The 27271-nt window shown below is 38.3% G+C and overlaps 1 protein-coding gene across 1 annotated transcript in view; it reads left to right on the forward strand.

Annotated features, from left to right (window-relative positions):
* Positions 1-27271, forward strand: part of LOC126203801 (quinone oxidoreductase-like protein 1) — a 130443-nt gene that overhangs the window by 81466 nt on the left and 21706 nt on the right. Inside the window, exons 4-6 of the mRNA XM_049938168.1 lie at positions 14132-14427; positions 14712-14837; positions 14989-15140. Of these exons, the coding sequence (XP_049794125.1) occupies positions 14132-14427; positions 14712-14837; positions 14989-15140 (574 nt within the window). The remainder of the gene's footprint in view (positions 1-14131; positions 14428-14711; positions 14838-14988; positions 15141-27271) is intronic.

Consider the following 27271-nt stretch of genomic DNA (forward strand, 5'->3'; position numbering starts at 1 on the left):
GGTGCATAAATAAATGTACTGGTGAACTGCCCCACACAGGCCACAGCCTTACTAATTTAATTCACAGTTTCACTTTATATTCATCAAATATTGGTTTGCTCCTGTATACAATATACATCGGTAGGACTCTCCCACCACCACCATCATTAACGTCTAACTACACTTTGGAATGAAAAAGAATTTTTGTTGAATACTTTTATTTTTAAAACGATAAAAGATAAATTATATTTAGTTTTTGTAGATATTTTATTGAAACACAGACTAATGAACCAGTGACACAACTGGTACTGCTTATTTCAAACAACTCTTTTATAGAATGATGAAGCAATCCTCTGTGCACTGCGAGTGATACCTACAACTCCTCCTCCAAAAAGAAACGTAACTACCCACATTGAGGACAGACACTTGATGCAAAACATGCTTCCTCTGCACCAATTCTCTTCTTAGGGATCCTTGCTGCAACCCATTTAAAATAAATCAAGGTAAAATGTATTCTCTATACTTCTCATTTGTAAATCACTTAATCGCTAGACTCATTTCTTCTGAAATGACCAAAATTGGAAGGCCTCAGGCTGCTGATGCTTTGTGTCTGACCACTGCCAATAATAATAATAATAAACCCTGTGGAGGCCCGGGAAAAGAATAGGCCTCTGGTATGTTCTGCCAGTCATAAAAGGCGACGAAAAGAACAAACCACTAATAGGGCTAACCCCCCCTTTTAGTGTGATTAGTTGGTTCAGGACAGAACTAATGAAGCCTTGGACAAGCGCTGTCATGGTCGGGGACGACGCTTGAACCCTATGCCCATCCACAATGGTAACGACACTGCTAGCCACACAGAAAATGATTTAAATCAAAATAGAGGTGTTTTGCAGGATATGCTTCCTGCAACCACTCTAGAAGGAAAACAAAGACAGACGATGAGATGGTCAGATGCAGTTAACCGACACCTCATGTTCTGTTATTATGAAGCAACAAACCTAGGAACCAACACAACTGGATACAGATCACAAGTATACACAGCATTTATTACCAGATACCCAGAACTAAAATTTTTAACAGAACAACGACTAGCTGATCACATTCGTGTAATAATAAAAAATAACAGGATACCCCAGTCAGAATTAGAAAACATCAAACAACAAGTGCAACAAATACTGGAACAAAATAATGTGCAATCAGAAGAAGAAGAAGAAGAAGAAGAAGAAAATACAGTAATGGACTCAAACATCCCAGAGCAAACAAACAAAGAACAACACACATCAATTAAACAATCAGAGGAAAACGAAATCTTAAGACAGCCACTAGAACAAGCACAAATAGAACACGAAGTGACACACATGTTAGATATAGAAGAAGAATTTCAGCTGACATATATAGAATACAAAGACACAAATACAGACATTAGACCATTCTTGCATAGACCACCAAATAACCCACAAGTCGAAACAACAATAACAACTATCAACACAATCACACACAACAAAATAAGTGAAAATACAACTATGGAAGAGTTACAACTACTGGTTTATATAGGAGCATTCACTACACTAAATATACACACTAGGCAGAGATCAGAACCAACCAACACAGAGGAAACCTACAAAACCAGCATGGCAACACAGGCTACAGATCAGAATAGAAAAACTGATAAGACAATGGACAGCTAACACAATTTATAAGAAATGAAATATCAGACAAAAAACGAAAAAGGTAAGGTAAAATCTCACAATAAGAAGCGATCGAGCAATTAGATGAAAAGAAGCAGAAATTACAAGCATTGGCCAAACGACTTAGAAGATAAAGTGAAAATAGAAGGAAGCAAAACCAAACATTCAACACAAACCAAAAGAAATTTTACCAGACAATAGATAACACACACATTAAAATAGACAATCCACCAAACATAACAGACATGGAACACTTCTGGAGCAACATATGCTCAAACTCGGTACAACATAACAGACATGCACGGTGGATACAAGCAGAAACAGACTCATACAAGATGATACCACAAATGCCTGAAGTGATGATTTTGCAACATGAAGTCACCCGATCAATTAATTCTACGCACAATTGGAAAGCCCCTGGAAATGATAAAATAGCAAATTTCTGGCTAAAGAAGTTCACCTCAACACATTCACATCTAACTAAATTATTTAACATATCTAAAAACAAAGATGATGTGACTTACCAAACGAAAGCGCTGGCAGGCTGATAGACACACAAACAAACACAAACATACACACAAAATTCAAGCTTTCGCAACAAACTGTTGCCTCATCAGGAAAGAGGGAAGGAGAGGGAAAGACGAAAGGATGTGTGATTTAAGGGAGAGGGTAAGGAGTCATTCCAATCCCGGGAGCGGAAAGACTTACCTTAGGGGGAAAAAAAGGACAGGTATACACTCGCGCACGCACACACACGCATATCCATCCGCACATACACAGACACAGGCAGACATTTCAATTATTTAACAGTTACATTGCAGACCCGTACACATTCCCTGATACACTTACACATGGAATAACTTATCTGAAACCTAAAGATCAAGGAGACACAGCAAACCCAGCAAAATATTGCCCCATAACATGCCTACCAACAATCTACAAAATACTAACTTCAGTCATTGCACAGAAATTAATGACACATACAACACAGAATAAAATTATAAATGAAGAACAAAAAGGCTGTTGCAAAGGAGGACGAGGATGTAAAGAGCAACTGATAATAGATACAGAGGTGACATATCAAGCTAAAACCAAACAAAGGTCGCTGCACTACGCATACATTGATTACCAAAAAGCTTTTGATAGTGTACCCCACTCATGGTTACTACAGATATTGGAAATATACAAAGTAGATCCTAAATTAATACAGTTCCTAAGCATAGTAATGAAAAATTGGAAAACCACACTTAATGTCCTAACAAATTCAGATAATATCACATCACAGCCAATACAGATTAAGCGTGGAATATACCAAGGAGACTCATTAAGTCCTTTCTGGTTCTGCCTTGCTCTGAACCCACTATCCAACATGCTAAATAATACAAATTATGGATACAATATTACTGGAACATACCCACACAAAATCACACATTTGCTATACATGGATGATCTAAAACTACTCGCAGCAACAAATAAACAACTCAACCAATTACTAAAAATAACAGAAGTATTCAGCAATGATATAAATATGGCTTTTGGAACAGACAAATGTAAGAAAAGTAGCATAGTCAAGGGAAAACACACTAAACATGTTGGATAACCACAGCGACTGCATAGAAGCGATGGAAAAAAAGATGCCTATAAATATCTAGGATACAGACAAAAAATAGGAATATATAATACAAATATTAAAGAAGAACTAAAAGAATAATATAGACAAAGACTAACAAAAATACTGAAAACAGAATTGACAGCAAGAAACAAGACAAAAGCAATAAATACTTATGCTGTACCAATATTGACCTACTCATTTGGAGTAGTGAAATGGAGTAACACAGATCTGGAAGCACTCAATACACTTACATGATCACAATGCCACAAATATAGAATACATCACATTAAGCAGAAAGGAAGGAGGAAGGGGATTTATTGACATAAAAAACCTACATTATGGACAGGTAGACAATTTAAGAAAATTCTTTATAGAACGAGCAGAAACTAGCAAAATACACAAAGCAATCACTCATATAAATACATCGGCTACACCACTAAAATTTCATAACCACTTCTACAACCCTTTAGATCACGTAACATCGACAGATACGAAGAAAGTAAATTGGAAAAAGAAAACACTACATGGTAAGCACCCGTATCATCTAACACAGCCACACATTGATCAAGACGCATCCAACGCATGGCTAAGAAAAGGCAATATATACAGTGAGACGGAAGGATTCATGATTGCAATACAGGATCAAACAATAAACACCAGATATTACAGCAAGCATATTATTAAAGATCCCAATACCACAACAGGTAAATGCAGACTTTGCAAACAACAAATAGAAACAGTAGACCACATCACAAGCGGATGTACAATACTAGCAAATACAGAATACCCCAGAAGACATGACAGTGTAGCAAAAATAATACATCAAAAGCTTGCCATACAACATAAACTAATAAAACAACACGTTCCCACATACAAGTATGCACCACAAAATGTACTGGAGAATGATGAATACAAATTATACTGGAACAGAACCATTATAACAGATAAAACAACACCACATAACAAACCTGACATCATACTCACCAATAAAAAGAAGAAATTAGCACAACTAATCGAAATATCCTTACCCAGTACAACAAATATACAGAAGAAAACAGGAGAAAAAATTGAAAAATACATCCAACTGGCTGAGGAAGTCAAGGACATGTGGCATCAGGATAAAGTTGACATTGTACCAATTATACTATCAACTACAGGAGTCATACCACACAGTATCCACCAGTACATCAACGCAATACAGCTACATCCAAACATATATATACAACTATAGAAATCTGTAATTATTGATACATGTTCAGTTACCCGAAAGTTCCTAAATGCAATGTAACATAAACCGTACAGTTACAAGGAAGTCACGCTTGATCAAGGTCCACGTCACTTTCCATTTTTAACCAGACACAACGTCTGAGACAGGAAAGACAAATAATAATAATAATAATAATAATACTGTGTAGACCGTACTGCAGTGAAGTAGTCAGTACATAGTTATTGTGTTGTGCTGTCAGTTACTGTGTTCATCTGTTCGAAGTGAATAATGAAGCAATTTTTGAAACACTGCAGGAACTACCGACAACTTAGAGAAAGAATTTTCATAAGAAATATAAGCATATGTGATGTACATGTCACATTCTATTGACACAGGTTATGGTACAAAGTATGTGTGTAGTGGGTGGACTATTTGAAGAAGACATTATTCGTACATTTATTTCACAAGCTGTAACCTCCACTACATTGTGCCACATGTTGATGCTAGTAATTGAAAAAAAAGGTGGTTATTGGTAACGTATGTATTGTAATCAGTATTACAATCTTATGAAATAGTGGTAAAAGTTATGATCTTTTAAAAAAAAATTACTTTCATGGCCAAAACACAGTCAACCCCTTTTCTTTTTACCCCTCATAAAATTTCCTTTTATCCCCCAGGGGGTTATTACCCCCAGCTTGGGAAGTGTTGATCTGTGAGGTGGTGTAAGTATCACACCACACCGAAGTTGGCTGTCATTTGTGAATAGTCAATGAAAAAGAGTTTTACTTCATACTCTAGAGCCTTAAAATTAGTAGTGTTATCCAAAATAGCAGTGTAGCATAGTGGTTAAGATATACAGAGAGAGTCAAAAAGGACTTCTTTACTTTGGAATGATGAGAAATTTCCTAACTTACAGAATCGGTAGCAAACAACCTCATGTTTGATTCAAGTAGTGGATCAGTACCCCATTCTGTCACCAGAAGTGCCGGCATAGTGCACACTTAAAATGGCTACTTTCACTAGTGCGGAATTTGCTCACTGTGTGTTTTGGTTTTATGAAACAAGCTCCGCAACAACTGTTCGGTGTAAATTTCACACCGAATACACTAAAGAACCTCCTAGCTGGCCTATAATGTACTTCTGGCACAAGAACTTTATTGAGACTGGTTGCTCACTGCAACATGATAATTCACTTGCAACTTGATGATTATGTCGAACAGGTTAGGGAGAGATTTGCCTGGGGTCCACAAAAGTCAGTGCGACGTGTTTGGTGAGTATTGCATAGGTGTTTACTCTTGAAACCATACAGAGTCACAATGGCACAGAGCATTGATGAGTCATATGGGGTTGCTCATGGAGAATTCTGTGCTGAAATGTTGCATTGGACAGAGGACGTCCAGACATTCCTGAATACATCATCTTTAGCGATGAGTCAACATTTCATATCAGTGGCATGGTGAACACCCACAACTGCGCAATATGAGGCAGCAAAAATCCACATGGAACACATTCGTGACAGCCCCAGAGTTAGTGTGTTTTGCGCCCTTAGAAAATTGAAAATTTACAGCCCTTTCTTCTTCAAGGAGAAAACTGTCACTGGTATTGTGTATGTGGATATGCTTGAAAACTTTTTAATGCCACAAATCAGCGAAGGTGACAGAGATGGGATGGTTTTCCACCAGAAAGATGGTGCACCTCATTTCCTCATGGAAGTTCAAGATTTCCTTGCTAATTGCTTTCCCAGGATGGTGGACTGGCTGTGAAGGGAAAATTATGTAGACAGATTATTCCCCAGACTTGACACCACTGGATTTCTTTCTCTTGGGTTTGCTTGAAGACCTTGTGTATGTTTCTCCCCTACCAAACAATTAAGCCTACCTGAAAAATCGAATCTATGCTACTGTTGCACAAATTATGCCCAATTTGCTGCAACAAATGTGGGAAGAAATTGACTACCAGTGAGATACGTTCTGCATCGCAAATGGTGGTCATATCAAACAAAAATCTACCAGTTCTGTAGCTTATCTCAATAAATTTCTATATCATTCCAAAACCGTGAAGTCCTTTTTCTCTCACCTGGTATTCTGACATGTAGAAGTTGTGGGTTCGATTCCTGTCAGATGTATTACAATTTGTGTTTTTAAATATTTATTGAAATAACTTTGATCATTATTTTTATTCAGTTAATTAGTTTAAATGTAAATTTTTATTTCTAATCCTTTCCCATGTCATTTTAATCATCACAATTAATTTTATTTGCTCTAATTTTTTATTCCTATCATTCTTTTTTCATTTGGAATCTATGCACATGATTTTAGTTATTTTTATTTGTCTATCAAACATTTAAATGTTGGAAAATGCCAATCTGTTACAAATGAAAGAAGAGAGAATTTTTTTTATCTTATCTGTGCAGTGGCGTTAAAAAACTATTTTTCGTTACAAGACGTTTTTTTAATTCTCATACAAACATTTAAAACATAATTTCTGGATGTGCTATGAAGAAAATAATACAGATGAAGATTTAAATGATAGAAGGGATTATAAATAAAACTAAATTCAACCAAAATTGTGAATAGAATTAATGAATGCAATAACGTGAATGAAAATATAAAATAATAAAACAAAAGATATTAAATCAAAGTTAATAATAATAATAATAATAATAATAATATGGATGAAAATGAGAACAAATAAAAAGTCTGACAGTGTGGCAAAGCATTAGAAATAAGGACATTTGAAGCAATTAAATTAATAAAAATAAAGATTCAAAAACAAAAATTTTAATGCATCTGACAGGATTCGAACCTACAACCTACATCATCTGAGGAACATATCTTAACCATTACGCTATGCTGCTGCTCAAGGTAAGATTCTAGAGTAGCAATATCAAAGTGTGCTCTGCAGAGCCCTGAGGCTCCACAAGACCTTTGTGAAGGCTCCACTAAAATAATTTTGACCTTAAGAATAAAGCACATAAAGTCTTGTCACGCACTGAGAAAACAACTCGTAAATATCATATCAGTATTGCTGTTACGAAGTTGGTTTTTCTCTCAGTGCTTAATAGGTGAAAATGAGGTGACAATCAACATAATAAATCTGCAGTAATACTATGATCGAAAACAACAGACAGAAGAATTTAGTTTGTAAGAGTAGATATGTGACGACCCATTACTCGTAACTAAACATGCACACAGGAGCCATGCGAACCCTTTCTCCCTTCCTCTCTCCCACTCGCCACAAGCATTCCACTGCACTCTCTCTCTCTCTCTCTCTCTCTCTCTCTCTCTCTCTCTCTCTCCATCTCTCTCTCATCCATAAATGCCTGAAACTGCCTCAGAGGATTTCATTGCTTCTTCACGCTTCACTGCTTGGGGGTTTATATAGTAAAAGAGGTTGACTGTGTTTTGGCCATGAAATTAATTTTTTTAAAGATCATAACTATTACCACTATTTCATAAGATTGTAATACTGATTACAGTACATGTGTTACCAATAACCACCTTTTTTTTTTTTTCAATTACTAGCATCAACATGTGACACAATGTAGTGGAGGTTACAGTTTGTGAAAAAAATGTATGAATATATAAACCCATTCCATGCAGTACAGAGTACAGTTCCTACGCAATTGCAATGTGCAGTCTAGTTTGGCACGGTGAATCCATGCGCTGTTCTCAGACCACAGTACATTTGGTTCATGTTTTTATTGACCACAGTTGTAAAATTCAATATTTGTTTGTTCTGTTGTAAAATTAAACTGTTGAACTTAAAAGATAGAATGGAGCATTGGCTTAAAAGTTTTGTAGCAAGATCTTGCATCAAAAGTTCAATGGCGATTTTCTGGAAAATGCAGTATCAACCTGCAAGATTTCTGATCAAGACTATAAGATTCAAGATGATAATGTAATGACATTGATTTCCATGGTTTCAAGCAGTGAGATATGAAGCAACTCACTAAGGATGAAGAAAAGAAAATTCATGAATCTTATATCAATCTTGGATTTGTTGTTTCTAATGGCTCACCTCTCTGTATTTTATGTAGCAAATTGCTCTGAATACTTCCACAGTGCCTGCTAAGAAGTGCTACCATTTAGAAACTATACACCCTGATTGAAAAGGTAAGACTGGAGATTTTTTATATGTAACAAAGAACAATTACTAAGAAGTCAGATACCTCTGAAGCGTGCAAATCAAACTCTCAATGAAAAAGCCATGAAGACATCATATTTGGTCAGCTATCACATTGCAGAAGCAGTTCAAGCACACACTATCACTGAGAATTTAATAAAACCATGTGTGGTAGACATAACACAATGATGCTCCATGAAAATATCTTCAAATCATCAAGTCAAATTAATGACCTAACAGGCTGTATCAAACAAGTACTCCAACACAACAAATTTGTCTTGCAAATAGAAGAGTTGACTGATGTTGCTGGACGGGCCATCGTGATAACTGTATGATATCCATATAGATGGGGGCATGGCAATGATGTCAAAACACCAAGAGCGGTATGACTAATAAAAAGTAAAATACCAAACTGAAGTTCCAGCCATTGTATCCTGCATAGATGATCACTTATGAAGAAGGAGTGAAAATAATTAATTGCTTTAAATCCCCTCTTCAGTGTTGATTGTTTTCATGGTTACATGAAGATTATAGAAGCAGACATAGAACACTACTGCTATTCACCAAGGTTAGATGGTTGTCTTGTGGTAAAACCTTAATGAGATTATTCGAACTAAGGGCTAAATTACAAGCTATTATGACCAATATTCCGTTTACGTTAAGACTGTTTGAGCAATGGGACTTAGTTGTTCAGACTATCTTTGTAGGCAGAGATGTCTGGAAAACTTAATTTATTAAATGTATGTATACAAGGAAAATAAACAACAGTTTTCTGTGCTAGCAACAAAAAGCCGCCATAAAAAAATTACATTTTTGGATTGCATGTGATAGCAAGAGAGAACTAGAAAGCAATTTAACAATGAATTTTTTCATTTTTGGTACAGTAGAATTACCAAATGAAATATTTGAAGAATTGGTCCAATGTCTTCATGATATGTGTGCATGTTTTGAGATTTATTTTTCTGAAGAGTGGATCACAAAACTGAAAATGAATTCATGGATTCACAATGTTGTATTCTCCTTTTGTACACACAGCTGGACATGGAGAACAGTCAATTGATTAACACACACACAGTGAATAAACATAACTTTTTATTTATTAATGATAGAACACTATCTGTTATAAAACTTCCTGGCAGATTAAAACTGTGTGCCCGACTGAGACTCGGACTCGGTCCCAAGTTCGAGTCCTGGTCCGGCACACAGTTTTAACCTGCCAGGAAGTTTCATATCAGCGCACACTCCACTGCAGAGCGAAAATCTCATTCTGGAAACTATCTTTTATAGTTCTCCTACCTGCTAGGGCTGAAGTTATTGCGTGTAGGATTATGTGTAAAATTCATGGTTGTCATAGAGCACAAAGAAGAAGCCAAAAACACTGGGCAGTGAGAGATAGCAAATCTGTAATTATCAGACTCTGAATATTCTAAGTGCAGTTACTACTAACTCACACAAGTAGAACACAACTCAACAGTCAGTATACTCTAGTCTGGCATAAGCTCAGCAGAGTGAGGACCCGACGAGTCCATCCACTGGAAGCAGAAATAGAACTCTCCTTGCTTGTCCCATGCAGCCATATGTCATTCCGCTGCACGATGGTGGCACATTGCCTTGCCTGCATTGGCATTGACATCCAGCATCTTTGCAATGGTAGAGAGCTGGTGTGAAGTTACTGATGATCAATGACACAGCTGTCCTCCGGTCCTCCCCCTCTCCCCCTATTCCACCCCAACCACACACACCAATGCAACTCCTCCATACGATGCAACATAGGCTGCAGCACAGACTGCCAGCATGGCAGCAACACTGTAAGTGGTTCCAAGTTAACATCCATTGACATTCCCAATTGAGGAGATGACTGTCCTGCAGGAGAAGACAACTGTGCGAGTGATGACGGCCGCTGCAGGCTCTGGTGACAAACTGGGTCTGTGAACAGAAAGGAGGCAGCAGTATATCACAAGAAGCAACAGGGCAAAGCTGGTTTTGGTGTGCTGGTGCAGTCCCATCAGACTCTCTATAGTGTAAGTGGATTGTGAAAGCACCATTTTCCAATCTATAATGCTTGCAATAAACTGCAAACAAAAACAGTTGCTAAACTGAAACTTAGGCATGCATGGTAGGACATAGATCCTCTGAGGTGGATGCATACTGTAAAGTAATGTGCTATGACGATGACCATGAAATGTTCCACTGGCAACTTGCCATCCCTAGACATGGAGCAGTACAATGATAAAAACACTTTGAAGGCCTGTTCCCACAAGTGGGTGGCCTGTAATGTGTTCATCTGAGCCCTGAAGATTCTAACAAAATGTTCCACACCACTACTGAAAGGACGCCATGAAGATGTGAGCTGTCGCCCATTACCAGACACAATGACTTCTGACAATCCTTCAGTACAAATAAAGGTGAGACTCGATATGTGTCGCGAACATCATATGTATATGACAAAATACTGAAGTCAGATCTGACACAGTATTCATGTTTGTCATAGGAACGATGAGGGGGAACTTGCTGTAAGCTTCCACCACCAATAGCCTTTAAGTATTCCAAAATGGGCTATCTAAGCCAGTGTGTAACCACTGCTGTGGTCCAGCAGGATGTGGCCAATCAAAGTATTGCTGAGGGGAGGAGCAGCCTCATGTTCCACACACTTGGCACTCCGCACAGCTCAACACTCACAATATTCTAGTCTGGTGTAAGCTCGGCAGATTGAAGACTTGACAACTCCATCGACCAAAAGCAAAAGTAGAAATCTCCTTGCTCATTCCATGTGGCCATATTTCATAACCGCTGTGCAGTGGTAGCACCTTACCACTCTGAGGAAAAGGCTCATCCAGATGGGTGCTACCGGTGATGCAGCATTCACATGCAGCATTTTTGTGGAGGTAGACTGCGTGAAGTTATCAATGAAGAAAGACAGCACACACAATCCTTTTGTACTGAATTTACAGAATCCAGAAAATATGTCAGACGAAATTCATGAATCATTTTTAAAAATATCAGATTCAACTACGGAATCATTGTTCAAAACAATGTTACTTGATGATTTTTGGAAAAGGTTCATGATGAATACACACATCAAAAATAGTTTTGCTTCATCTTGATTCCGAGAGTTCCGGAACAGGTACAGAAAATCGGAATAGAGATTGCTCATGAAAACCACATATTGCCTGTTGTACCACCATACAGCGAGATCTTCAAAGGTGATGTTCCAGACTGCTGTACACATCAGTACCTCTAATACCCAGTAGCACGTTCTCTTGCATTGATGCATGCCTGTAATCGTCATGGCGTACTATCCACAAGTTCATCAAGGCACTGTTGGTGCAGATTGTCCCATTCCTCAACATCGATTCAGCATAAATCCCTCAGAGTGGTTGGTGGGTCACGTCATCGATAAACAGCCCTTTTCTATCTATTCCAGGCATGTTCAATAGGGTTCAGGTCTAGAGAACATGCTGGCCACTCTAGTCAAGTGAGGTCGTTATTCTGAAGGAAGTCATTCACAAGATGTGCACGATGGGGCGCAAATTGTCGTCCGTGAAGATGAATGCCTCGTCAATATGCTAGAGATATGGTTGCATTATTGGTCGGAGGATGGCATTCATGTATCATACAGCTGTTAGGGCACCTTCCATGACCACCAGTGGCATACGTTGGCCCCCACATAATGCCAACCCAAAACAGCAGGGAACCTCCACCTTTCTGCATTCCCTGGACAATGTGTCTAAGATGTTCAGCCTGTGACTGGGTTGCCTCCAAACACATCTCCAACAATTGTGTGAAGAGAATGTGATGCCAATCCTGAGCGGTCCATTCGACATGTTGTTGGGCCCATCTGTACTGCACTGCATGGTGTCATGGTTGCAAAGATGGAACTTGCCAAGGATGTCAGGAGCGAAGTTACGCATCATGCAGCCTATTGCGCACAGTTTGAGTCATAACACAGCGACCTGTGGCTGCACGAAAAGCATTATTCAACATGGTGACATTGCTATCATGGTTCCCCAGAGCTGTAATCCGCAGGTAGCGGTCATCCATAGCAGTAGCAGCCCTTGGGTGGCCTGAGTGAGGCATGTCATCAACAGTTCTTGATTCTCTGTATCTCCTCCATGTCCAAACAACATCGCTTTGGTTCACTCAGAGATGCCTGGACACTTCCCTTGTTGAGGGCCCTTCCTGGCACAAAGCAACAATGTGGATGTGATTGAACCGTGCTATTGACCATCTGGGCATGGTTTAACTGCAGACAACACGAGCCGTGTACCTCCTTCCTAGTGGAATGACTGGGACTGATCGACTGTCGGACCCCCTCCGTCTAATAGGCACTGCTCATGCATGGTTGTTTACATATTTGGACAGTCAAAGGGACTGTGTCTGTGATAAAATATTCACAGTCAACATCTATCTTCAGGAGTTCTGGGAACCAGGATGACGCAAAACTTTTTTTATGTGAGTATATTCACCACTTGCCAACTGGCTGTTACTGTCCTTTCCCCATTGCCAACAACATACTTGGGTGAAATAAGATTGTTGGCATATGCTGCTACATATTACTGAAGTAGACTGGATGCTGAACCTAACATATGCCTTCAACTCTCTCCTGTCAAGCCTGACATTAAACAGTTGATCAAATAAAACAATTACTTCATACCTCCTATTAAATCGAAACAGTTTTGTCAATTTACAGTGGAATGAATACAGTGTTATTTTGTGTATTGTATTATCGTGTGTTGTTTTTGTATATTGTTGTAGAAGTCAGTAGTGTACAATGCACATATTTTTGTATGATTTTCATTAAATGATTATAATTAAAGGGTGAAAATAAAACCAGGTTTTGGTTATTTTAGGACTTCATAAAATTTTAGTATTCCAAAAGGCTTCAGTCACTAAAAAAATTTGAACTGCTGGTCTACAGTATCACGTGAAATTCTTATTCATGAATTACTAGCAGCCAAGGGACCACCTGAGTGAATGGTTGCAGTGTGTGATACGAGGGACCCTAACCTACACCACTGTACAGATGGTTCCAAAGTGCCAATCACCCACCTCCCTCCCCAGGGACCTCTCCTTGTTAGAGAGTAATACTGGATGAATGGCAGACATAATGATGTTGTGTTCCTCAGTAGATTTCGTGTCACATGCAGTAAGTTGCACAAAGTAAAGAGAACTATCCATGTCTTCACTAGAGGTGGGTGTCTCTCATCCTGGGTCTGAGTGATGTGCCCTATCTTTTCAACCTTCGTCAAACTATCCCCCCTCTCCTACCCAAGGAAGGTAGTAATAGTTCTGCAAGCTAAAATAGTGTCGTACATTAAATTTTAAGACTATGTGTCACTAATGCTAACGTTTCACCTTCTGAAACAATTTTCTTCCAGTTTGTTTTCTTGACTGAATTTTTGTTTCATACAAAGCTAAAGAATGGAGTGCTTCCCAAGGACATATGTAATAATTTAAATATATCTTTGAAAGAAAAAATAATTGTAATAAATTGATTCTGATAATATTTATTTACAGTTCTCATTATTGATGGGGCCAGTTCATTTGGCAGCATCTGTGTGCAACTGGCCCATCACTGGGGTGCAAGGGTACTTACTACAGCCACGTCAGATGACGAGAAGGCGTATCTGCAAGGCCCTGGCCGGGGCATTGCCCATGTTGTTGATGTGGGAACAGGTGGACTTACAGGACAGGCCCAGAGAAGCAGCAGTACCAGCAGTCTTCGGTCTGGTATTATGCTCGAAACTGGCAATTTGGGTGTTGACATAATAGTGGACAGGGGTGGATTGCCATTCCTACCAGAAGAGCAGCAGGTAACGGCTGTCTGTTGATGTTCCTTTGTAATACAATACAAGAGAGTCATGGTCTCATTAATGTTATGTTTTGTCGCACATAATGAAATATTATATGGGAAAGAACAAAAATATACTGATTTAACTGTTATAGAAAGAGGATTGGTGTTTACAGCTGTAGTCTTCTTTAACTTATATTTTCAGATTCATAAGCAGTTGATTTTGCTTATTCTCTCCTGCTGTTTGTTCTAAATGATTTGCTTATCATCAGTGGCCTTAACATTATCCTCTTCTTTTCTTTTTAGAATATTAATAATAATGTTTGCGACAACAGATGGAACTCTACCACAGCATATTCACCAACAAAACATGAGATAATTTCTTGCCTTGGCGTTGGGGGACGCTGGGTGACATCTAGAGCAAATCTTCAGGTAATGGTATATCTTCACTTTCCACTAACTTGACAAAAAACACACCTTGTATATGTTAATGAATATTGTAGACCTGAAATTATATACAGGGCAGAGAGTATAATATCTAGTGTGTTCTATGACAGCTTTATATTTGTATCTACTTTTTCAGTTGGATCCACCTTATTCAAGGATGCTGTATTTACGTTGTGCTAGTGTTGGTTTTCTGTTTGAGCAGTCATGGATTTTGTCAAATGCCCAGCAAGGACGTTATCAGCATATACTGATGGACATTGTAGAAAAGATAAAAACTGGTATTGTACGGTGAGTGATTTATTGCTCAGTTACTAGACCTATTTTGACGGCAGATCTGGTTCCCTCCCTCAGCTACCACATTGTGTTTGTACTTCCTCATGTTCTTTCCCCATTTTTACTTAAAGAAATATTTTAAGGATTTCACTGAGAAAATACTGAGCATTAATGAGACTGTATTCATGCATAGTTCACTCTTTATACATCACCTATCATGGTGAGTTGGAGGAAACCTAAATAAGAAATTAAATGGCCAGTTATGTGGATGTAAGAAACTTTCTCCAGTGCTTACACAGGGTGTCCCAGTTGGAATGGTAAGAACTCAGGGCAATGACAGGAACAATCATTCAGTACAAGAAAATGTAGTAAACATTGGGTCTATAGTGCATCTTAAGAGCTGTGAGCATGTCTTTGTCTTCAATACTTCGAAACAACTTTCTGCTACTGCAGACTCTTTGCTTTCCATATTTTGAGATATGGCAATATGGATCAAAACAAGATAAAAAATCTAGTAAACATGGGCTCTGAAGTGCATACCTTAAAAGATACAAGCACTTGTTCATCTTCGCTGATGTAAAACACATCTTCCACTGATGAACAAGTTCTCATAGCTCGTAAGCTATGCACGTTAAGAGCCCACATTCACTGGACACCTTTTTCCCCTTGTTTTGGTCTATACTACCTTCTTCCAAGATATGGAAAGCAACGAGTTTGCCGTAGAAGGGATTTGTTTCTTAGTATTGAAGATGTAGTAGTGCCCATAGTTCTTAAGGTTTACATGTTACAGTCCATGTTTACCAGACTTGTTTGCAGTGAATCATCATTCTTTCCATATCCCTGAATATTGACGATTCCTCCTGGGATGATCTGTGTGTGCATAGACAACCAAGAAGTCATATCTGAAGGTTATCAGTGTCATTCAGAGTGTAGAAACCATCTTGTCTGTAATCAAATGTAGCTAATTTATTTATCCACTTCATAACATAAAATTTTGTGAACATGACATGTTAGAGAAAATATGGATATGTCAAACATTCCCACAACCCATATGTCCCCTGCTTCATAGTAGTGCACTGCTCAGGGTATGGAAAACGCACACAGAGGATTTCAATAAAATTTTAGTGTTCATAGTAATTTAATTGTGAAATGCGTGTGCTCAAACTGTACAAATATTCCCCTTAGACTTTCCTCTCAAAGGAATTGTATTTTTCTTTTTATGCATATAATTTTAATAGTGTAATTGACACTAGTTTTCTTTGTGGATACTTAATCAGATTAACTTAATTTTATTTTTATCCAACTTGCCACTACTGTCTTATTTCTGACTTATTTTATCATTTTAAATTTTTATCTTTTTAAGTTTTTGTCTTTTTAAGTTTTTGTCTTTTTAAATTTTTGCCTCTTTAAATTTTTGCCTCTTTAAATTTTTGTCTCTTTAAATTTTTGTCTTAATTTTTGTCTTTTTAATCATTTTTAACAGATGCTTGGGCACTGTTAGTGCCTGCACAGAAGTACGTAATTTTCACATTATTTTTATATTTTGACAATGTACATTTAACTCTCTTCAATTCACTTATATACTACATATTCACCATTTATTAAGGTTGGGGTAGTCAGTCACCTCTTACGCCATTCACATATGACATTACTTCCCCTTGTAACATGACGGTCGCTAGTTTTCATGCGAGGTTGCCATCTGCCATTGCATCATTTCATATGTGCCTGCAGCCTAGTGTTCGGGTGTGATGGCCACGAGCCTCATGGTTCTTGTACTCCTGAAGGTGGATATAATTCCCCAAAACTGGTTGTGATTTTGAATCAATAAAAATGTTTACAACTGAAGTGGTTAATTGACTGATTCTACTGAAATAATAACTGCAGTTTACATCTTCCTGGAGAAAGAAAGAACAATAGTCAATGACCTATATATCATAAGTCTAAAATTTAAAGCATAGCTAACATATCAGCATTTGAAATATTGTTACTACAAAACAGTTAGTAGTATTAAGTTTTAACATTTATTGTTGCTATTAAATTACATGACCTGCTCTGTATTTGCTGACACTAAATTAAGCACAACATTGATTTGTATTTATGTCATGCCAGTTCTAGTGTTACATCCTTGCACTACCTCTATTAAGCCACTGACTTTGTAGTTTTAGAAGTTTCACCAACATAGTAATAAAATGAAGTGCATGAAGGTCTTAAAGTAAATATACTTTCGGACTTTGTCATAAACTACAGGGTGTACATAATTAAAGTTCCAGTTTCAGAACACTGTAGGAGGAGAACCACTGCTCAAAATGATGTCAAATTGTAACAGCTTAAGAACTGATGCAGGGCGAAACATCCTGGGACAAAAATTTTGTGTTGGGCCCAAAAAGTGCATGAAAAGTGGAATATCAGTTTTTAATTGTCCTGGGGCCAAAACCCATGTAGAAAGCAAAATGACATCGGTTTCTAATTGTCACGGGACTGGGGCAAGGCATGTGCAGTATGCTGTCGTACTTCTCTGCCACAAGTTGAAATCGAGAAACAGCATATTCGACAATAGACTGGTTTGTCTTGGGGGTCACGTTCAGAATGTATTGTGAAATGTCTGCCTTCAGTTCAGCTACATTCTTAATTGGAGCACCGAACATGACATCTTTCAGATAACCGCACAGCCAGAAGTCACACAGATTTGGATCAGGTGATCTGGACAGCCAGGCTGTAGGGAAATGATGACTGATAATTCTAGCACATCCGAAATTCCTGTACAGCAACTGCTTCATTGGCTGTAAAATGTGTGGAGAAGTACCATCTTCAATAAACACGATCCTATCCACACTTACTTACTGTTGAAAGGTTGGAATGATAATGGTGCATTCTGAATCCCATGCCACTTTCCTTAATGTTGATCTAGTGTTCACCAAAGGCCAGTTACACACTTCTGTCCACATTAAACCTACCAACAAATAACAGTACTTAAATTTCGACAGTTGCCATCCTTTCCATGTCAAACGTTCCCTCCCATACAGCCATGGCATCCAAGGCAAATGTATTTATTGGGATGCAGACTCTTTACAGCAATACACCACCATTCTCACCTTACCCTTGTAACCCCACCAGCCTAGCCAAAAAGCGTATTTCCCTGGCCATCACACCCTGTCGTGGTACTGCTGACCCGTCCACAAAACAGCTTCGGAGCACACCATTGGTGACCCAGTATTATCCTGGTCTGGAATTTGTCAATCAGCTACTTAGACAGGGCCAGGACTTCCTAAAATCATGCTCTGAAATGAGATCCATTGTGTCTGAAATTTTGCTCACTACACCTAGAATAGCTTTCCGCCGCCCTACCGATCTCCGTAATATTCTTGTCAGACCCTATGCTCCTTCTGCACCTGTCTCCTTACCGTATGGCTCCTACCCCTGTGACTGTCCCCGCTGCAAGACTTGCCCTATGCACCCTCCTACCACCACCTATAATAGCCCTGTAACTCGCAAAACATATAATATCAAAGGAAGAGCCACTTATGAAACGACACGTCATATACCAGCTATTATGTAAACACTGTTTGGCCTTCTACATCAGCATGATTACCACAGGCAGAGGATGTACAGTGGCACTTCGCAGTATCCTATTGCAAAGTGTGCTCTACAACATGATGTTCGTGATCACGGCACCTGTTTCACCACACGCACCATCGGGATTCTTTCTCCAGACACCAATTTCTCAGAACTACACAGGTGGGGACTAGCACTTCAACATGTCCTTGGTTCTCGCCACTCACCTTGCCTTAATTTATGTTAATTTCAACTGTCTCAGCATTTCTTCACTGTAAGTACTCTTTGCTTCACTCCGTTTTAGTTTTCTACATCTTTCATTGTCTTTCCTGTCTATTTTTCACAGCTCCCTCCCACCTCTGTTACTACTTAGTTGTCCATCTCTCTTTCCATATGAATGTAGTAGTATTTATCTAGAGTCGTCCAGCAACATTATGACAGTTAACCCCCATTACATGATATATCTAAGGTTTACACCGATGCTGCAACGCGCCACGGGTACAAGTTTGGGATTGCAGTCTGGTTCTGGAAGGCCTATTATATTACACGATTTGCGCAGAATATACCTTTTGAGAATCAGCGCATGCACATTAGATGGCAGTTACGTATGGAACCCGAAGGAGAATGTTTTGCTGTAAAGTCGTTCATATAGACTAAAAAATTTGTAAAATAAATTATATACTTAGAGAGTAATCTGATTGCTATATTAAAGAAATTTGCATGTTAAATGAAAAATACATTTATTTTTCTTTATACCATATTCACAGTGCGCTTGGTATGCACAGTTTTTTCAAATTGACACTTCGATCCAACAGCAAGCAAATGCAACAATGTTCTGTGGAAGGGACAATACAGGCAGGAGCGTTGTCTTGACCACTAATGTCAGCTCTCTGAAACCAATCATACCAAGTGACACTTAACTCTTTTTTTCAAGTTACTGAACTGGTACAAGTGTACAAGTCTTTTTATCTCTGAATGTATGGTTGTACCAATTTCAACCATACATATTAAAGGAACCCCAGCCTATGGTAAATCAGTATACAAATACATTTCTTGGTGTATTTATTTGGCTGCTATTTGTACATGATGGATTTTTTTTTTTAAATTTTGTCATGTATAAATAACAGACAAATAAATACACCAAGAAATGTATTTGTATACTGATTTACCATAGGCTGTGGTTTCTTTAGTGTGTATAGTTTAAATTTAAAAAAAAAAAAATTCTGTCACGTATGATAATAACGCAGTCTATTCACTATATATGCTGACATTGAGTACTTTAAGTACGCTACTGTACTTATCAATGTTTTTAGCAAAAAATGTTTTTTAGATCATCATGTCTGGAGGACCCTCAAAAGACAGAGACATAGGGAGAAAATGGGAATCTGGTACATGAAAAAGAAAGGCTGAGTCAGTTCTGTCCAACCATTCTCTGAGTTCGAGTATGATGAAATTTCTGAAGAAAACGTCAGGTGTAAATGCTCCAGAGGCCTCTGATGAAGCTTCAAGATTGAATGAATCTGTTACCCTTTCTGATACAGCAGCAGAGTTGTGTGAAACTGCCGTGGTCGAAGATTGTGAGCCGAATAAAGACTTCAAAAGTGACAATCAAGAGCAAATTGTTCGTATTAGAGTGTCATTTATAGAATTAGATGTGGAAAAGTGTGTATTTCCAGACTTCGCATCGTCATGATTTAATTCAAAATGGCTCCCATCAAAACCTACAGAAATCTGATGAAAGCTACCCCAAGGATGCAAATAAGACATTTTATTAAATTTCATTTTACTAAAAAATTGGGTAACAGCGAAAAGCAACATCGCAGATGATTAGCTTACTCCATATCTCAAGGTAAAGTTTATTGCTTTCCATGTCGACTTTTTTCACATTTGCAGAGACAGATGCTAAAAGAAGGATGCTGTGACTGAAAAGATCTGAGTAGGGTATTGCAAAGGCATGAACAAAACCAAGGACATATGGAGTGCATGATTAGATGTATGGAATTCTGTAAATGAACCAAATACAGAAAAACAATAGATAAGGATTTTCAAACAGCTTATGGGAATTCAGCCAGATAAAACCTACAGCGACCGCCGATATTTCAGCGGGAGCACACCCCCCATTTTGAAGGCGCAAACTGCAATGGACAGGCGATGTACAGGCAAATTTGAAACCTCGGTTCTCGGAGTAATTCTGGAAAGATCACACACACACACACACACACACACACACACACACACACACACACTGAACAATAGTGCCACCAAAGAGGACCAAAATCAGAGATATCAATAGAAAGACTATGAATTAGCAGGTGAGGTAACATTAACTCTGTCCCTCTGTTTTTTGACAAGGGAGAGAGCAGGATTCCAGGCAGAGTTTAAGTAAAAACCTCCATCCCTGTTTACAAGGTTACTGGCTAATTTAATCTCAACTGCCTCCTTAATAACACTGTCCCAGTAGCTGGACGTGCATGTCAATATCTAAGCATTGTTGTATAACATAAGCCTTTTAGTACATCAGTCCTCCACGGTCCTGATAGTCTAACCAACATAAGCCATGCCACAGCTACAAGGAATGTAGGCAGGTGTATTCACATTCCTTCTACAACAGCTAAAATGTTATTTGCCTTCATCAGAAAAGTTTGTGTGTTTTTTTTACAAAATCGAGCAAGCTTTGTGATCTTATAAAAACTAAATTGACTTTGACATTGAAACCTCTGTCTGATACACGATGGGAAAGTAGAATCAGAGCTGTAAAAGCAATATTTTTTCTTTTTTTTTTTGCAATTTGATGATGTCATCAATAGCATGAGTAACCCGAAAAATAGAACTGGTGATTCCGAAACTTTTAGTGACTGTGAAGCAGTCTTGAACGATACACTAACTTTTGGGTTTAATGTTGCAATACACATGTGGTATGAGATTTTACTACGTGTCAACAATATAAGTAAACTATGACAATAGGTTAAAGTGAACCTGAAAATCACTATTGATACTTTATGTTCATTTTGTGACAGCATTCAAGAATTCCATAACACAGTGTCAGTTTAAAAGAAACAGAATAACACAGAAAAACAAATATTCGGTTATGAACAAATTGATGAACCTAAACAATCTGCTGAAATGCCATACAGAGTTAGCTTTTTTAGCAGAATGATAGACGCTATAATAGTTGACAGTGAATGTCGATTCAAAGTGCTCAACAAATATTTTGAATGAATTGGTTTTGTTTTGTAATAGGAATTATTTCAAATCGTTATCCAAGGATGACCTTCTCAAACTTTGTAATGATTTAGGTACAATACTTCAAGAAGGCGAAAATAGTGACATACAGCCTTTCAGACTTCATGAAGAACTCCAACTTTTAAAATCCAACCTACAGAACTCAATCTAAGATGCAAAACAACTTACTCAGTACATATTAGAAAATAAATTGGAAGAAGTATATTCAAATCTTTACATAACAATCAGATTAATGCTCACAGTTCCGGTCAGTACAACTTCCGCTGAGAGAAGTTTCTCAAAGTTAAAATTACTTAAGAAGCACGGTGTGCCAAGAAAGACTATTCTGTGTTGTCAGTATTATCAATTGAAGCAGAAATAGTGGCTGGTATTAACTGTGACATAATCTTAAAAAAATTCAGTGAGGCGAAAAGCTGTGGGTGTTACCTATTTGAAATTGACCATAAGATCCAAATTGGAGTAGTGGATTTTTAAGAAATATACAGTAAACGGTGAAAATTAAGTCTTTCCAAGAATTTTATGTAACTGTGAACCCACAGCAAATATAGTTGTATAGTACATTACTGCTGCCAGCAGCCTGAGTGTGTGCACTAACATATACATACACGTTTTACAGTGGATTCACAAAAAAGGGACAAAAAATTACTTGCAAGCTCAACAGCAGTAGTCATGTGCATGTCAGGATAGTGGCAGGTAAAATTATAAATGCCAGGATTCATGGAGAAGATTAGTTCAATTCTGAAGACAACCACTACGGGATTCAGTGCTCACGAAAACTGGCTACGGCTGTGGAGTGAACTGCACATCATAGGGAAAGAGCATTGTGCCCTCCATAGGAAAGCCTGTCAAACACGTCCAGTGGGTAAGGAAGGTGGCAGGCAAAAGAGCAACCTGCTGTTGCGGCCGCTACCTCACTGACCTCTCATATACCTCACATGATGGCACCCAGTCCTCCCCTTGGCAGATTTGAGGTAGAAAGTTGGCATCTCTGATTCAGCAATACTGTGGTGGCATCCTTTGCTCAGCGTAATAGCGTGGGAGCCAGCACAGGCACTGCGGAGTATTTTACATGGCAGCTCTTGACACTACCTAAAGCTAAATTAAAATGATGGAAATAGAATACAATAAAATTTTTTACCATTTTCAGTTACCATGTTGTCAGTAAAAGCAATAAAACTGACATGACTATCTAGTGATCATCTCAGCCTTAATCGTGTACACCACCATAATACAAGGGTTGGAACTTAAATAGTGGCAACACTATGCTACAAGAATGAATCACAAAACATGTAAATAAGTGAAAAACGCTTCACAATTTTACCTTTATTGTGACATACAGGAAAAGAACATAAGTGATAAAACATCTGCTTACTGCATGTCAGTAACTATCAGTGTACTGATCAAAAACAGGTGGGAAAGAACTCCAGTGAATTTACTCCATCTTCAGGGTCTACACTTAGGACACACACAGGCATCCTGATACACAACCTTTACCAGCAAAGATAAGTATACTCGTAGGTGCTAATGTTATGACAATGGGAAGCTGAGGCCAACCAAACTTTGTTAACAGTGGTAAAATACACTGGCAAGAAATGCTCATATCCCTAATTTAGCAAGTACCTTCAGCAGTTCATGGTCATAAAAACACAGGCAGTAACGAGGCATAGTTACACAAGTTCTTGTCTTGTGTACTTACCTGATTTTTACATAATATCCAGGCGACACACCACAGCGACACCTAGCAGTGCAAATACATTGTGTGTCATATACAAAAGCACCACCATAATACAAGGGTTGGCAGTAGTCTGCTCCATTCGCACCATCAATAGAACAGGTTCTGCTAATGATACACTATGTCTTCCAATCGCTGGCAACGGGTTCTACACAACACTGGAGACTACTTTAAATGACAGTAACAAGTGCAAACATGTAAATCTTTTGTATCGGTTGTGAATAAATAGTTGCTGCTATTTAAGTTCTAACCCTCGTATTATTAATGGTAAAGAATAGTACCTTTACATCCAAATGAAAGTAATGCACTTCATGATCATGCAATGAACATGTGACATAAAATGTGGTGCACAGGCAGATAACATGCCTCAAAGGCATTAAACAGAGCAAATACATTATTGTGTCACAGACATATAAGAACAGCTATAAATATTTTGGTAAAAAAACATCAAATACATTTAAGCATGAGTAGAACAGTTTATAATCCTGCAATGAATATACAATATAACAACTTACTGATGGGATGGGGTGCACAGTTTTGGCTCATGTGTGCATGATGTCATAAAGAAACGCAACTACTTTCTACAAAAGCACAATCACCGTATCAAGCACAGCAAAAGAACAACATCCTTAAGCAAAGCAACGTCCTTACCCTTGAAAATAATCAAATTTCATGATCATATTGGATGGAAAAGGCGGGGCACAGCCGTGTGACATGCTACAGTAATAACAAGCAATGTGAATACATTCCTGAATGTCGCATATAAACATACAACATATTGTAAGTACTGATTAATGCTAATTAGGGTAGGGTGTACAGTGTGCATGATGTCATAAAGAAACTCAAGCAATTTTTATAAAAGCACTAGCATCACATCAAACATGGTGAAAGAACTACGTCCTTACATTTCAAAATAATTGGAATGAATCATGAACATATTGGATCTAGCACATGCGGCACACCCAGGCAACACGCCAAAGTGATGCCAAGTAGTGCAGATACTTTCCTAAGGTTTTCCACAAAAGCATAACCATAATATTGTGAACGATAGTGTACATCATCTTTACATCCAAATACAAGCAATGCACTTCATGCTCACACAGCGAACATGTATTTGGTTATAAAGATGATGTATTTTATTATCAGTAATATTGTGGTTGTATTTCTATATGTGACACTCACGAATGTATTTGCACTGCATGGTGTCACTATGGTGTGTCACCTCGGTATGCTCTGTATCGTACATCCAGTATGACTGTGAATTGTTTTGATTATTTTCAAGTGTAAGGATGTTGTTTAGCTTTTGTAAAAAGTAGCTGCTTTTCTTTATGAAGAAACGCACATGCAAGCCGCACACTATGTACCCCATTCTATCAGGAAGTTGTTATATGGAATATTGATTGTGCAATTATGTAGTGTTCTACTAATGCTCAAATGTATAGATGATGTTTTTTAACAAAATATTTGTAGCTTCCTTTTGTCCCTGTGACACAGTAATGTATTTGCTTTGTTTCAAGCTATTGTGGCACATTCTCTGTGTATGCACCACATTTTATGCCACATTTTTATTGCATGATCATGAAGTGCATTACTTGTATTTGAATGAGAGGTGATATTCTTTGCTGTTATTAATCGTAAGGTGGTGATTTTGTATCTGATACTTCAGAATGTACACTCTAAGGCAAATAAAAGGAATGCACCATGAAGAAATTATCCAATTGGTGTAGAAATTGGTAGGTGGTGTGTACATGTTAAGATAAACAAGTGATTGCAATTTCAGAAAAACTGATTATTTTATTCAAGAGAAAGAGTATTACAAATTGAGTCATTCAATAATGTGTCAGTTTGCCTGTGGCTCTTATGTCAACAGTTACCCATCTTGGCTTTGATTGATAAAGATGTTGGATGTCATCCTGAGGGATATCGTCCCAAATTATGTCCAATAGGCACATCAGATCAACACCACCCTGAGATGGTAGGAGGGCCCTGTCTACAATCCTCCAAACTTTCTCAATTGGAAAGAGATATAGTGACCTTCCTTGTCAAGGCAGCATTTGCTAAGCTCTGTGTGTGTGTGTGTGTGTGTGTGTGTGTGTGTGTGTACATTTCAAAATAATTGGAATGAATCATGAACATATTGGATCTAGCACATGCGGCACACCCAGGCAACACGCCAAAGTGATGCCAGGTAGTGCAGATACTTTCCTAAGGTTTGCACGCTTGCGCATTATCTTGCTGAAATGTAAGCCCAGGATGATTCGCCATGAAGGGCAACAAAACGAGGCACCAAATGTCATCGACATACTGCTGGGCTGTAATGGTGCCCTGCAGATGACAACTAAAGGGGTACTGCTATGAAAGGAAGTGTCACTTCAGACCATCACTTCTAGTTGTTGGGCTGTATTGCAGCCGATAATCAGGGTGGTATCCCACCACTTTCTGGGGTATCTCCAGACACGTCTTTGCTGATCATCGGAGCTCAATTTGAAGCTCATCACTCAAGACAAGTCTGCTTCAGTCAATCAGATTCCAGGCCGAAGACATGTCTAGAGATGCCCCAGACAGTAGTGGGATACCAACCTGACGGTCGCCCATCATATGGCCCAACCGTCAGGAGAGATGGTCGGGCATGCCATTTATTTTCATAGCAGGATCCTTTTGGTTGTCACCTACATCTGCATCTGCAGCTATGCTGTGCAAATTGCCATAAGGTGCGTGGCAAAGGGTACCCCCCATTGTACAAGTTTTTAGGATATCTTTCTGTTCCATTCACATATGGAGTGCAGGAAGAATGATTGAATGCCCTTGAGTGTGCAGGAATTATTCCACTTCTATCATCATGGTCCCTGTGTGAGTGATACATAGGAGGTTGTGAGTATATTCCTAGATTAATCATTTAAAACCAGTTTTTAAAACTTTGTTAATAGACTTTCTCGGAAAAGTTTACATGTACCTTCAGGAGTCTTACAGTTAAGTTCCTTCAGTATCTCTGTGAAACTCTCCCACAGGATTTAAAAAAAAAAAAAAAACCTGTGACCATGTGTGCTGCCCTTCTCTGTATATGTTCAGTATCTCCTGTTAGTCCCATCTGATACGGGTCCCACACACTTGAGCAAATTCTAGAACAGGTCACACGAGTGATTTGTAAGCAGTCTCCTTTGTAGACTGATTGCACGTACCCAATATTCTACCAATAAACCGAAGGCTACCACCTGCTTTACCCACGACTAAACATATGTGATCATTCCATTTCATATCCCTACAAAGTGTTACACCCAGGTATTTGTATGATTTGGCCTATTCGAACAGTGACTCATTGATGTTATAGCCACAAGATACCATGTTTTTTTGTGAGAGTATGAAGTGCAAAATTTTACATTTCTAAATGTTTAGAGCAAATTGCCAATCTCTGCCCCACATTGAAATCTTACCAATCTAACCAAATATTTATGCAGCTTCTTTCAGATGAGTGGCAATGGTCCAACACACTTCCCTGGGGTACATCCAAAGCTATTTCTACACCTGATGATGACTCTCCATCCAAGATAACACACTGTGTCCTCCCTACCAAGAAGTCCCCAATCCAGTCACAAATTTCACTTGATACCCCAAATGATCA

The sequence above is a fragment of the Schistocerca nitens genome, chromosome 9 (assembly GCF_023898315.1).
Source record: "Schistocerca nitens isolate TAMUIC-IGC-003100 chromosome 9, iqSchNite1.1, whole genome shotgun sequence".
NCBI lineage: Eukaryota > Metazoa > Arthropoda > Insecta > Orthoptera > Acrididae > Schistocerca > Schistocerca nitens.